Source organism: Mytilus galloprovincialis, chromosome 14 (assembly GCF_965363235.1).
Source record: "Mytilus galloprovincialis chromosome 14, xbMytGall1.hap1.1, whole genome shotgun sequence".
NCBI lineage: Eukaryota > Metazoa > Mollusca > Bivalvia > Mytilida > Mytilidae > Mytilus > Mytilus galloprovincialis.
In genome coordinates this window covers 20,883,408-20,899,222 of record NC_134851.1, presented here as the reverse complement: position 1 = coordinate 20,899,222, position 15,815 = coordinate 20,883,408, and the positions used below count along the sequence as shown (strand labels likewise).

At 33.2% G+C, this 15,815-nt stretch overlaps 1 protein-coding gene across 1 annotated transcript in view; it reads right to left on the bottom strand.

Moving 5' to 3' along the window:
• The window catches only part of LOC143059392 (ADAM 17-like protease), a 60,215-nt gene that overhangs the window by 21,442 nt on the left and 22,958 nt on the right, over positions 1 to 15,815 (bottom strand). Inside the window, exons 13-16 of the mRNA XM_076232883.1 lie at positions 4,535 to 4,604; positions 2,796 to 2,931; positions 1,809 to 1,910; positions 356 to 421 (exon numbers count right to left, since the gene is read on the bottom strand). Of these exons, the coding sequence (XP_076088998.1) occupies positions 356 to 421; positions 1,809 to 1,910; positions 2,796 to 2,931; positions 4,535 to 4,604 (374 nt within the window). The remainder of the gene's footprint in view (positions 1 to 355; positions 422 to 1,808; positions 1,911 to 2,795; positions 2,932 to 4,534; positions 4,605 to 15,815) is intronic.

Sequence of the window (15,815 nt, the reverse complement as noted above, 5' to 3'; positions counted from 1 at the left end):
TGCAATTTGGTATTATTCAGAAAACATTTCTTAGTGCACAAAAAGATTATCAATGGACACTAACCATTTAAAATTGATTTTTTAATATAATACTTTGATACTACATGTATTTATGTCGAAAAAAACAGAAAAAATAGTACTTTCTTAAATTGATACTTTGTAGAAAAGTTGTGAATTAAATTTTCAATATGTTTAATTTCAAGCATTTTTTTAAGGTTCTTATTTTGTGCTGTTATTCCACTGTTTCAGGTTTTAGTTTGTCATGTTTGCCCCACTGCCTGACTGACACATAAAATCAAAACCGTTTAAAAAAAAAAAACATTTAGAAAATTGAAAATAGATTGATCCAACTTACCCATCTAGACAAGAGGCTCCTAGTGGTTTGTTGGCCCCTTGTGGACAAATCAAACTACTGCCAGTGAATAAGTTAAGGAACATTTCATATTGATTGATATTGCTGATGAAAAGAAACTTACAAAGCCATGGTATAAACCAAGACTGAGGGATTTTGATATTTTTGTTATTTTCCTTTTTTTTTAAAAGACTGACATAACAAGCTGAATTTTTAATGTACTAGTTAAAACAAGTAGCAGACTATTAAAGACTGCTTACTATTACTGTGCCTAACCGATCACCTTTGGGGTATTATAATACCTACAGTGTTACCTGGATAAAAAATTGTCAACACAACTTGTCCATTTAAATTGTATGATAGGTATTGTGAGAGCTCATCAACAGGTGGTCATTTAACATCCCAGTGAAAAAAAATCACTAAAAGGTAAAATTTAAATGACTGATAGCTAGCTTGCTTTCCTCATGTATCATGACCAATGTCCTGAATAGACTATTCTATTTAGAGATGGGACATTTTAAGCCATTTCTTTTTGTGTCTCTTTACAGTGAAGATGGAAGTTCAAGCAGTGAATTTAGTTTATAAAAAATGGAGAAATATGTTTGCTTCATGGTGTTTTAATGTGGGATATATTTTAAGTTTCTGATTCCTGATATGGAATTAAAGTGTTTGTGAAATGGATTTTTTTGGATAGCCCATCTAATTGTGAATTATTCTACAAGATGAATTATGTGTGGCTTGGTGTTTTCTAATGGGATATATTTTCATGTTATATTTAATATGATTCCTGAAATGGAATAGTAGTGATGCTAAGTTTCATTTAATATTCAGGATCTTCTTCAATTGGAATTACTGTGAAAAAATTATTTTCAATATATCAAAAAAAGTACAAATGGCTTAGTGAATAGAAGTTTCAGTGCTTTATTCTTCATTATGAAAGTGGGATTTACCAGCAACGATTTATTTGTGATTGTTAGCAAAACAAAAATTTTACAATAATTATCTTTATAAGAAAGAACAAATTGTGTATTAAATGTAAAATGTCCCAGACCTAAATAGAATAGTCCATTCAGGACATTGGACATGAGGAAAGCAAGCTAGCTATCAGTCATTTAAATTAACTCTGTCAATTTAAACAACCAGGTAAATCTACAGCTAGTTAAATGACCACCTGTTGATTATAGCTCTCACAATACCTATTGTATAATTTAAATGGACAAATTGTGTTGACAATTTTTTATCCAGGTAACACTGTAGGTATTATAATACCCCAAAGGTGATCGGTTAGGCACAGTAATACATACTTTTCCATTAAATAAACTCCATTTCCTATAGAAGTTTACTAATTAATCTTGAAGAAGATTTTAAGTTGAAACTCTGACAGCTAATAATTCATAATAAAAATATGCATTTAAAACACACAATTTCTTTTTTTCTGGCATAAAAAGGATATGTGCACACAGACTCTGCAGTGCATGTTTCCTGTACGTCACTGGAACAAACCACTCCTGCTGATGCCCTTTGACAAGACGTTGTACAACAAGCATGGTTACTGGGGCTGAAATACAAAATAATAAAAATTACCAACTCAAAAATAGAATATGTTATAATAATGACTTTTTTTCCCAAAAGGAAACAAATCTTATCTAAGGAGGCTCCAGTGTATCAAAATTTAAGAAAAAAATAAACATTTGTTTTTCATTACAAATTTTATTGATTTCCTTTATTAGTTGTTACTTTATCGTGTGGTACAAAAATCAATCATAAAAATCAATTTGTGTTGGCCCCAGATGACTTTTAAAATGTATATATCATTGAAAAAGCTCCAAATTATCTTCCTTTAAATTTGGTGCAAAAATGCTATTTTTTATGGCATTAAAACTGAAATATCTTTTTTAACTCATCGGTGACCTATATTTTTTATTATGATTTACAAATAAACTGTACTTTAACTAAACTATTGTAAAATTTGAGCGATTTCTGTAATTCAGTTCTTTTTTTTATTTCAATATTACCTCTATTTCTCCTATTATTTTAACAGAAAAAAAGGACCTGTACAAAAAAGTATGCTTCTTTCGAAGGCAGACTGTGAGCGTAAATAAACAGTGACCCCTTTTTTTAATTTTATTTTTGTATTAAGTATAAGATAAAGTTCTTTTATAGAAAAATATAGCAAAATCCTATATTAATTTTTTTTTATTTAGACCCACTGAGCCCCCTTAATATGCATAAAAAGTCTGTACATTCCAAGTTTGCTTCACTTGTTTTTACTTAAAAGTTAAAAATGGGAGACAGATGATGGCCGGCTTGCATATTAATCATGATCAATTGATTTTCACAGTCAAATTCAGGTAAAAATAGCTAATCTTAGTAATTGTCTCCCTTTTAACTGGTGAATATAAACAACATACATCTAAACAACGTCAATAAAAAGATAATTTACCTGCAAATTGAACCTGTTTTGAACTGACAACTGGTAGTACAACAGGGATCCAGATCAAATTTACCCAGGTATCCACCATCACACTGCTCTCCTGAATCTACTCTACCATTCCCACAAAGTGCATCTGATGTGTCCTCTGAAATCAAATCAAAAAGTTTTGATGTACTCTTTGAAAGTAGCATTTTGCTCTGCAATTATTCACACAAAAGATCTAGACTAGTTCATTAAACATCATATATTTATAATTATATTAGCAATTCCTTACATGAGGGAAAGGGTGGGTGAAGGAGAAGGTCTCATCCAAAATATCAGAGAAAATAAATACCAAATCCAGAATTCCAGAGAAAATAATTTGTCTATTCCTGTATCACAATAAAATTTAATCTTAAATTTTGATGACTGAACTGGTTAATCCTTAATTCTGATGATATAACTGGCTTATCATTACTAATCTTGAACTCCTGTGAATTTTACGGCCCTATCCAGAATTCATGAAAAGGGCCCTTCCACCATTCTTACATGAAATTAAACTGTGTGACAATTATGCTTTTTCCTTTAAATTGTAAGGGCTAGATATATCTTGAGAAATATAATTCATGATAACAAGTTCTCTTTGATGTCGTCATATGAAAATCTAGATGGGGTATTCATGCACTCTTTGTTCTTTAATTTTGTATGTAATTTTTTCTATTCTTTATTTATTTTGGTCATTACTTTCTATTTGTTAAATTTTACCAACCCATTATTTGATATTTTTAATAAGTTGACCCCTTTTTTCCCTATTCTTCAGTTTTTCTGTAAACTCCATCCATACCCCTCATTATATTTGTACCCTACATAAAGATTTTTAGATTAAATCAGAGAAAAGTAACTTAAAATTTAAGTTTTATTGAGATAAAGTAACCAAGAGTGCACATGCTGAAATGTCACGCCTTCTTTACTAATCATTGATGTTATGTTGATAGACCTAAATATAAAGCTTTATTACAACTGTCACATAAACTTAACATTAACCAAGAAAATAAAACATAGACCAATGAACCATGAAAATGAGGGCAAGGTCAGATGACACCTGCCAGCTAGACATGTACACCTAACAATCATTCCATACACCAAATAAAGTAGACCTATTGCATACAGTATAAGAAAAACAGACCAAAACACAAAAACTTAACTATAACCACTGAACCATGAAAATTAGGTCAAGGTCAGATGACACTTGCCAGTTGGACATGTACACCTAACAGTCCTTCCATACACCGAATATAGTAGACCTATTGCTTATAGTATCTGAGATATGGACTTGACCACCAAAACTTAACCTTGTTCACTGATCCATGAAATAAGGTCCAGGTCAAGTGAAAACTATCTGACAGGCATGAGGACCTTGCAAGGTACGCACATATCAAATATTGTTATCCTATAACTGATAATAAATGAATAAGAGAGAATTTAACATTTCAAAAAATCTGAACTTTTTTTACAAGTAGTCACTGAACCATGAAAATGAGGTCAAGGACATTGGACATGTGACTGACGGAAACTTTGCAACATGAGGCATCTATATACAAAGTATGAAGCATCCAGGTCTTCTACCTTCTAAAATATAAAGCTTTTTAAAAGAAGTTTGCTAACGCCGCAGCCACCTCTGTAGCTGCCGGATCACTATCCTATGTCGAGCTTTCTGCAACAATAGTTGCAGGCTCGACAAAAATCGATACTTAATAAACTACACTTACCATTAAAACAAGTTGAAGCTTTATTTTTCAGAACAGCATTGATATATGTTTTACTACATGATGAAAATTCCTGCAAAACAAAAAGAAAATTATAAGACCAACAATTACTTAAATATACATTTTAAAATCATATCAGGATAATAACTGTTCGATCGTTAACAAAGTTATGATCAGTAATTCTATTAAAGACATTTATACTGCACTTGTTCTATTTGAGCAGTCAAAATGCGTTGACTGAATATTTCTATATCATACACAGTCACTGACCTGATATCACTTTTCCTCATGAATATTTAAATAGAAATTGCCGAAATTGTAATTAATTATTCATACGACCTATTTAACCTGTTCTTGTTTCCAATGTATACAACGACTCAAACTTATTTCTTTTACAATTTTTGGAAAAAAAATATTTCACTTAAATCATTATGTTTTATGCTTATTGTTGATATTTTAGTTCATCTCAAACAATTCCTTCACCATCGATTAAGGGTTTCATCAGGAAATGTACATTTCATTGTGTTGAATATTTCTCCGCCTGCATGATATGAGGCCTTTTTATAAAAGGGGGAGTTTCCCAATATCTAAATCAAATAATAAAATTAACACATTAAACAACAATTGAAAATGTTTTTTTTAGATTGCAGTATAAAGACAATAATAGTGCATTGACTTGACATATCAACGATATAAGGATTCGGCACGAAACGGGGAAAATGCTCAGCATAGCCTCGCTTTCCCCGTTTCTAAGCCTCATCCATATATCGTTGATATGCCAAGTCAATGCACTATTATTGTCTATGTATCATGTTTTAATAATTAAACAATGTCAATCAATTTTTTTCTTCAAATACAAAAAAAATGCCATAAAAAAAAAATAAGAAGATGTGGTATGATTGCCAATGAGACAAGTCTCCATAAGAGACAAAGTAAGACATAAATTAACAACTATAAGGTCATCAAATGTCCTTCAACAATGAGTAAAACCTGTACAGCATAGTCAGCTATAAAAGGCCCATAAAATGACAAAATCTCATGTAAACAATCCAAGCAAGAAAACTATCCGCTTTATTCATGTACAGATAAGTAATGGATACAAACAAATATGATAAACAGCAACAAACAACAACCACTGCATGACAACCAATGTATATGTCTAACCAGATGTTAGTTTACAAAATTACAGTCCTGTTATCATTAATAGTAGGTATTGTTAAAGTAAATGACATTTACATTTTTTTAATGAAAAAGTTGAAGAAAGATGGATGTGACGTTACTGCAACAGGATCATTTATAAGAAGAGAATGAAGCAGACAACTACCTGACCAAAGAGCAGAAAATAGCCAATGGCAACCAATTAATCTTCAACACAGAGTGCAAATCCTGCAGTCAGAGACCTAGTGAGGCTTCAGCTGGCACCTTAAAAAGGATGTATACTAATAGTAGTTCAGCAAAATGGACTCCAAAAACATACAAAAGAAGCAAAACTATAAATGATATATATATACACATAAGACTAACAAAAACAAATTTCAGACATAACTGATATGTTATTCTGGTTATTATAGAATGCACAAAACATTTTTTTTAAACACTTTGTGCATTGTAAATTACATAGCCATCTGTGTGAAAATATACACTGTTAGAGGTCTTTTATTCGTGGGTATCAATCATTGTTTGAGAAAAAGTTACTAATAATCTTCATTGTTTCTTGAATTTGTGGATTTTGGTCTACTGAAGAAAAAAAAACTTTTGTAGGTAAAGACTTTGAAGCCATCAGAATCGAAGATTCTTAAGAATGATTCATATTTTATTTTATAATGATTTCTGGGACATAACAAAATAAAGGTTTTATTTCCTTATTTATTCCTGACAAGATTCATCAAATTGTTACTAAAATAATAGCTTTCAGAAATAAGCTGATTAATCTATGCATGGTTTTTTTTTTTATTTGAGGAAACTGCATATTAAAATTCCTAATTGTTGCACATGTGTAATCAGATGTGTGGACACTTTAAATAAATCAACTTAATGACCTAATATTTAATTAGTTAGAAAATGATTCTTGTGTGATGTCTATTTACTTTGTTAATATATATTCCACATTATTCAAAATTCTCTGTGAGGCCCTCTGTCAGGACAGATTAGATAAAAACTTTAAGCTGATGTAACTATGTAAAACTGAAGCTGGAAATTTATTTAAAAATTCCATTTAAGTATATATTGTATACTAAATGACTATAATCATCTGAAAATTTGATGATGAATATTTCAAGGAATATTAATGTGCAAATTTTGGAATAAAATACTTATATATCATGCATATGCCAATTAGTCATTTCAAGGAAACAAACATAGAACGTAAAATGATAAAATTAGCAAATTATTATTTCCTTATCAAATGTTGGAACATGTATTACTCTTTACTGTTTCTTAACAATACTATTTAATAAATAAAATCAGAAAATCCTATACTTTTGGGATCAGTTTCAATGTTCTCATCAACTTAAAATTTCCATTATTTTAATATTTCCCTGTTTCAAAGACACTATATATAATCTGTAATTTACTTTGAAATTAACAATCTGTGTAAGATATAGATTGACAATAATTGAAACCAGAAAACAAAGATAAATTTATAAGACAGTAATACATACAGAAAATTGAAAAGAAAGACTAAAAGGTAAGAAATTTAGAAATCTAAACTTATCCCATGTAAAATTATGTTGATTTTAAAGTAACCTTATGAACTGGGTCAGATAGAAATGGACCTTATGCAATTGTATATCTTGATCAATTCTTGGGATTAGTTACTTAGGGTTGAAAAATGCTAAAAACAAAATCTCTATGCAAAGTCTGTAAATGTTTGAAGTTTGGAGTTGATATATACAAAACTTTCACAACAGACAAAACTCTATCCTTTTTGAAATTGATTGCTCCATAATCAATCAAAATCATACGCAGGTAAGTGAATATATAAACTTGCATAACTAAAGGTTAATTTCTATCCAAGGCAGCTCATATGTTCTTCGTGTTGATTTTCAAGTAACCTTTAAACATATGTTCAACAAGATGTATATTTTACGTCAATTATTTTTTTTTAAACTTGCTCTGCATTCCTATTTTATGATTGAAACTACAGAATAAGACTGTGTCTTTAGAACTTGGCCTGTGCTCTACTCCCCATATCACAATTCTAAGCTGGTACCCCATGTTAACATTTGTCAAGTAAGTTAAGCAACTGGTTTTCACTCAAAGATGATGGCCAATCTCTAACTAAGATTATCTCAACAAGAATGTGTCCTAAAATGCAAGTACACAGATGCCCCAGCCGCATTATTATTTTCTATGTTCAGTGGACCGTGAAAATAGGGTAAAAACTCTACTTTGGCAATAAAATTATAAAGATCATATCATAAGGAACATACAAAGTTTCAAGTTGATTGGACTTCAATTTCATCAAAAACTACCTTTACCAAAAATTTAACCTGAAACAGGACAAATGAACGGACAAACAATTGAATGGAGGAACAGACGCACAGACCAGAAAACATAATGCCCGTAAATAGGACATAATAAAAAACTATGTGTGAAGATACTCCTGATGTAAGGGCTTTCTTTTTTTCATAGATTACAAGTAAAAGTGTTCCCAGCAGGACAACTAATTTTGAAACTCTTTTGGCAGTTCCTCAACTAGTAAATTTACCAAGTAAAAGAAACTAGCTTATTGACTTTTTTCTAGAATTGAACTGTTAAGAAGATGTTAATTCAGTTACTTATTCCTATCAATAATGATTATATTGTAGACTGACATGCAGAAAACAGTGAAAATATCCAAAGAGAAGAGTGAATCATTGTATTTTTACAAATATCTATGCCAAAAGGTTGGAACTGAGGAAGTTGTAAAAGTTAGGAGATTAACTGCAACTATTATAGGCTTGAGCCAAATGTGCTTAGTTAGTGGTAGCAAAGGAGAAGGTCTTTATTTCAAAAGCAGTGATTTAGATATTATGTACATTGATCCTTCATTTATGGTGTATGAATCACAAAAAGAAGTTGTTTTTGATGGTCAGACAATTCCCTTAATCATGAATACTGAGGAAACCCAACCATGTTTTACACAATTATGTCTAAATGGTTCTCATTATATTTACGAGCATGAATTGTTGAGCATGTTTCAAAGCATGTTTGAAAAAACTCATCTTGGATGTATGTTTTCAAGTACAGAGTATAAAGTGCAAAACTTGTTTATTTGTGATAAACGTTTTAGAGTGAAAATTCATGGTCCATGTATAACTGATGTAAATGATTTTGTGGATATGGCAGATTGTCTTAGATGTAAACAATGGATATTGCAAGCACATCCATGGATTATAAGAGCATGTACAACATGGCCACCACCTGAAATCATATTTAAAATAATAACTTGTGGTATGTTATTTGTTCCGATTGGCCTCAAGGGATCTGTTAGTGAAAATCTGGAATGGCGAATTTCATTTTCTGTAGCAGAAAAGTTTCTTATATATTCCTTCTGTCATACACAATTATTATGTTATGCTCTGTTAAAGATCTTGCTGAAGGAAATAATAGAGAAACAGGAAGATTTGAAAGGTTTATTGTGTTCATATTTTTTAAAAACATTGATGTTTTGGATTTCAGAAGAAACAGAACCAAATGTATGGCGACCAGATAATATTATTCCTTGTTTTATGGCATGTCTACAAAGATTAATGTACTGTGTAAGATATTCAAACTTGTCACATTATTTTATTCCAGAAAATAACCTTTTCTACTCACGATTCAATGTTAGGAACAAAGAAAAATTAACCACCGTACTTGAGAATTTATATGAGCAGGGAATGAACTGTTTTGCGTTATCTGAGACATTGCAGGATTATCAAACGCAGTCCTACAATATCGATGAAACAAGTGGAAAATATATATTATTAGAAGGATCATTCTCTGATGCTCCATGTGATAAGAATATGTGTCTACTATATCATTTTCTACATCATTCCAGTTCTAGTTTGTCTAGAGGTTTATTAGCCCTACATTTTTCAAAGGCATGTATGTATGTTCAAGATGCTCCATTTTGTTGTTATAGCTCAGAAAACAAACTGCATTACTTGAAGTACAAATATGATCTCAGTCTTTTATTGATAGGTGTAAATTCTGATGCAGTATCAGGATGGTTGAGGCTAGCATCTTTCTACTATGTTAATAAACATTATGTTGTCTCCTTAGCAATAACAAAACATACCTTGCAGAAATACACAAATGAGAAAATTTATGTTGAACAAACATTTTACCTATCTAAGTACAAACTTAATCATTTCCAAAAACATGTGCTGAATCTGATGAAAAAAGAAAAACTGTATACAGCATATAAAACATTACTAATATACCCTCTTGTGTTTATTAACCAGAAGTCATCAATAATTCCACAAGAATTACAACTATATGTTACAAACAACCATTTTGTTTTAAATCCTCTAGGATTTACACATTTCCTCAGCTTTTTATGTTACTACCATCTACATGACATTACATCATGTAGATATTGTTTACATCAACTTCATTCAACAGCATCATCCACCAATATGAAAATACAGTTTCCTAAAAGAAGTTTAGGAATATTTTTGGGTATAGCTCACGAGTTGTTGGGTGAGACATACTTAGCTAGAAGAATGTTTCAAGCAATTGCTGACGATGACTTAGCTAACAAGAAGTAATTGTAACAGGATGCTGTTATGAAGTCTCCCAAACAAAGCTCCCATAACTCGCCATTCATATGTTCATTTGATTGATTTTTTGTCCCATACAAGAATATATATGGCTTACGAGTAGGGATCTCCACCATTTACAAGTATTCAAACAGGAGGGGGTGGTGGTGACCCCCCAGGGAAGTTACCTACATTTCATTTGATTTGTTTTATTGTCCCCTACAAGAATATATATGGTTTTAGGGTGGGGATCTGGACCGTTTACAAGATAATAGCACATTCTCAAATTGAACAGGGTGGGGCGACCCCCAGGAACTTCCCTTTAATTTCATTTCATTTGTTTTATTGTCCCCTACAAGAATATATATGGTTTAGGGGTGGGGATGTTGACCGTTCACAAGTTTTCAAACAAGAGGGGGTGGGTTGACCCCCTCCAGACTTCCCTTTTATTTCATTTCATTTGTTTTATTGTCCCCTACAAGAATATATATGGTTTAGGGGTGGGGATCTGGACCGCTTAAAAGATAATAGTACATTCTCAAATTGAATGGGCTGGGGTGACCCCCAGGAACTTCCATTTAATTTCATGTGATTTGTTTTATTGTCCCATACAAGAATATGTATGGTTTAGGGGTGGGGATGTTGACCGTTTACAAGTTTTCAAACAAGAGGGGGTGGGGTGACCCCTAGGGACTTCCCTCTTATTTCATTTCATTTGTTTTATTGTCCCCTACAAGAATATATATGGTTTAGGGGTGGGGATGTTGACCGTTTACAAGTTTTCAAACAAGAGGGGGTGGGGTGACCCCCCAGGGACTTCCCTTTAACTTCATTTCATTTGTTTTATTGTCCCCTACAAGAATATATATAGTTTAGGGGTGGGGATCTGGACCATTTACAAGATAATAGCACATTATGAAATTGAACGGGGTGGGGATGACCCCCAGGGACCTCCCTTTAATTGCATTTGATTTGTTTTATTGTCCCAATCAGGAATATATATGGTTTAGGGGTGGGGATCTGGATCGGTTACAAGATATAAGCATATTTTCAAATTGAAGGGGTGGGGATGAACTCCCAGGGACTCCACCTATATTTCATGTGATTTGTTTTATTGTCCTATAATCATTTCTGAAGACTGCATGTATCTACCACTTACAGTTTTCAAGTTATATTCATTTGAAATTTTTAGAAAATAAAATCCCATAGGGTTCTATAGTAAAACCCTCCCTTCTTTCTACCCCCCAAAATAGCCCTTAATAGACCCCAATGCACAAACGAAAGATCGATGGCTCACCTAGACATATTAGTCTACCCTTTTACGAAATCCTAAGTCAATCTGACAAGCGGTTTTGGAGAAACGCTGCGGACAAGTTCATTTTTTAAAGTGGCGGAAGAGGAAGAGGAAGAGGAAGAGGAAGAGGAAGAAGAATAATAAAAATAATAAGAACTGACCAAAAACAATAAGTCTCCAAACTTTGTTTGGGAGACTTAATTACACCAAGTTAAGGTTACTTATCGACTTATGACACCATCAAGATTACTTTTTGTCATCATCTGTCACTAACAAGGTTACTTTTTGTCATCATCTGTCACTAACAAGGTTACTTTTTGTCATCATCTGTCACTAACAAGGTTACTTTTTGTCATCATCTGTCACTAACAAGGTTACTTTTTGTCATTTAAAACCAACAAGGGAACTTAATATATATTATCTGACACTAACAAGATTACTTTTTGCCATCATCTAACATTGTCAAGGTTACTAAATGTCAGATGACATTATCAACATTAACTAAGTGTAATCTAAGACTAATAAGGTAACTGTATGTCATCTCACATTATCAAGATTGCTTGTCATCTGACACAATAAAAGTGACATCTGACATTATCACTTTCATACATGTCAATTAACATGTATCTTTTTACAGTCTTATTTCTAATAGAAATAAAGGTATCACAGATCATTTGTCATGTTTGTTTGTGTGTCCTAAAATATCCAGATCTAACCATCATGTAGAAAAATATGGCAAAGAACATTAAATTGTTAACTTTTTGTGGTAGTTATAATAAAACCTCTAATTATTTTGTTGAATAAAAAGCTATTTATAACACTGGTTGTATTATAATCAAAATGCTACTGATGAATTCAGACAATTTGAACGCTTATTACACAAAATGTTGATTTTAACAGGTTTTTTAATGTGTCTACAAAAATGTGAATATAATAAAAAGGAAGGTCAATGAGACATCAGGCAAACAGAACCCTGCTTCACATATGACAATGAATAAATGAAAGTTAAATGAGACAATAGCACAAAAAAATCCGACAACAAATATGACCATGAATAAAGGGAGGGTCAATAAGTCAGAGCCACAACAAAACTGTGCTACAAACATGAATATGAAAAAAAATAAAGGTCAATGAGACATAATCACAACAAACCCCTTCACACATATGTGACAATGAATAAATGGAAGTTCAATGAGACAGCAGCCCAACAAAACCCTCCAACACATATGACTATAAATAAATGGAAGGTCAATGAGACAGCAGCCCAACAAAACCCTCCAACAATCATGACTATGAATAAATGAAGGTCAATGAGACAGCAGCCCAACAAAACCCTCCAACACATATCACTATGAATAAATGGAAGGTCAATGAGACAGCAGCCCAACAAAACCCTCCAACACATATGACTATGAATAAATGGAAGGCCAATGAGACATGCGGCCCAAGAAAACCCTCCAACATATATGACTATAAATATATGGAAGGTCAATGAGACAGCAGCCCAACAAACCCCTCCAACACATATCACTATGAATAAATGGAAGGTCAATGAGACAGCAGCCCAACAAAACCCTCCAACACATATGACTATGAATAAATGGAAGGTCAATGAGACAGCAGCCCAACAAAACCCTTCAACACATATGACTATGAATAAATGGAAGGTCAATGAGACAGCAGCCCAACAAAACCCTCCAACACATATGACTATGAATAAATGGAAGGCCAATGAGACATGCGGCCCAAGAAAACCCTCCAACATATATGACTATAAATATATGGAAGGTCAATGAGACAGCAGCCCAACAAACCCCTCCAACACATATCACTATGAATAAATGGAAGGTCAATGAGACAGCAGCCCAACAAAACCCTCCAACACATATGACTATGAATAAATGGAAGGTCAATGAGACAGCAGCCCAACAAAACCCTCCAACACATATCACTATGAGTATATGGAAGGCCAATGAGACAGCAGCCCAACAAAACCCTCAACACATATGACTATGAATAAATGGAAGGTCAATGAGACAGCAACCCAACAAAACCCTCCAACACATATGACTATGAATAAATGGAAGGCCAATGAGACAGCAGCCCAACAAAACCCTCCAACACATATCACTATGAATATATGGAAGGTCAATGAGACAGCAGCCCAACAAAACCCTCCAACATATATGACCATGAATAAATGGAAGGTCAATGAGACAGCAGCCCAACAAAACCCTCCAACACATATGACTATGAATAAATGGAAGGTCAATGAGACATGCGGCCCAACGAAACCCTCCAACACAAATGACTATGAATAAATGGAAGGTCAATGAGACAACAGCCCAACAAAACCCTCCAACACATATGACTATAAATATATGGAAGGTCAATGAGACAGCAGCCCAACGAAACCCTCCAACACATATGACTATGAATAAATGGAAGGTCAATGAGACAACAGCCCAACAAAACCCTCCAACAATCATGACTATGAATAAATGGAGGTCAATGAGACAGCAGCCCAACAAAACCCTCCAACACATATCACTATGAATAAATGGAAGGTCAATGAGACAGCAGCCCAACAAAACCCTCCAACACATATCACTATGAATAAATGGAAGGTCAATGAGACAGCAGCCCAACAAAACCCTCCAACATATATGACTATAAATATATGGAAGGTCAATGAGACAGCAGCCCAACAAAACCCTCCAACACATATGACTATGAATAAATGGAAGGCCAATGAGACAGCAGCCCAACAAAACCCTCCAACACATATGACTATGAATAAATGGAAGGCCAATGAGACAGCAGCCCAACAAAACCCTCCAACACATATGACTATGAATAAATGGAAGGTCAATGAGACAGCAGCCCAACAAAACCCTCCAACACATATCACTATGAATAAATGGAAGGTCAATGAGACAGCAGCCCAACAAAACCCTCCAACAAATATCACTATGAATAAATGGAAGGTCAATGAGACAGCAGCCCAACAAAACCCTCCAACAAATATCACTATGAATAAATGGAAGGTCAATGAGACAGCAAACCAACAAAACCCTTCAACAGATATGACAATAAATAAATGGAAGGTCAATGAAACAGCAGCCCAACAAAACACTTCAACACATATGACTATGAATAAATGGTAGGTCAATGAGACAGCAGACCAACAAAACCCTACAACAGATATGACTATGAATAAATGGAAGGTCAATGAGACAGCAAGCCATCAAAACCCTTCAACAAATATGACTATGAATAAACGGTAGGTCAATGAGACAGCAGACCAACAAAACCCTTCAACAGATATGACAATAAATAAATGGAAGGTCAATGAAACAGCAGCCCAACAAAACACTTCAACACATATGACTATGAATAAATGGTAGGTCAATGAGACAGCAGACCAACAAAACCCTACAACAGATATGACTATGAATAAATGGAAGGTCAATGAGACAGCAAGCCATCAAAACCCTTCAACAAATATGTCTATAAATAAATGGAAGTCAATGAGACAGCAGACCAACAAAACCCTTCAACAAATATGACTATGAATAAATGGAAGGTCAATGAGAAAACAGCCCAACAAAACCCTTCAAAAGATATGACTATGAATAAATAGAAGGTCAATGAGACAGCAACCCAACAAAACCCTCCAACAAATATAACTATGAATAAATGGTAGGTCAATGAGACAGCAGCCCAACAAAACCCTACAACAGATATGACTATGAATAAATGGAAGGTCAATGAGACAGCAAGCCATCAAAACCCTTCAACAAATATGTCTATAAATAAATGGAAGTCAATGAGACAGCAGACCAACAAAACCCTTCAACAAATATGACTATGAATAAATGGTAGGTCAATGAGACAGCAGCCCAACAAAACCCTCCAACACATATGACTATGAATAAATGGTAGGTCAATGAGACAGCAGCCCAACAAAACCCTTCAACAAATATGACTATGAATAAATGGAAGGTCAATGAGACAGCAGCCACTACACATATGACTTTATGAATAAATGAAAGATCAATGAGACAAAAATCCAACAAATCCCTTCCATCAATTAGACTTTAAACAAATATTGAAGGTCAATAAGAAGGCAGGACAAAAAACGCAAAGAAAAACCATGGGGATACATACATTCATGACAGATATCTTCTGTTACCATGGAGATACTTACATTAGATATCTACTGTTACCATGGAGATACTTTAGTTACATCATTGTTAGAGTC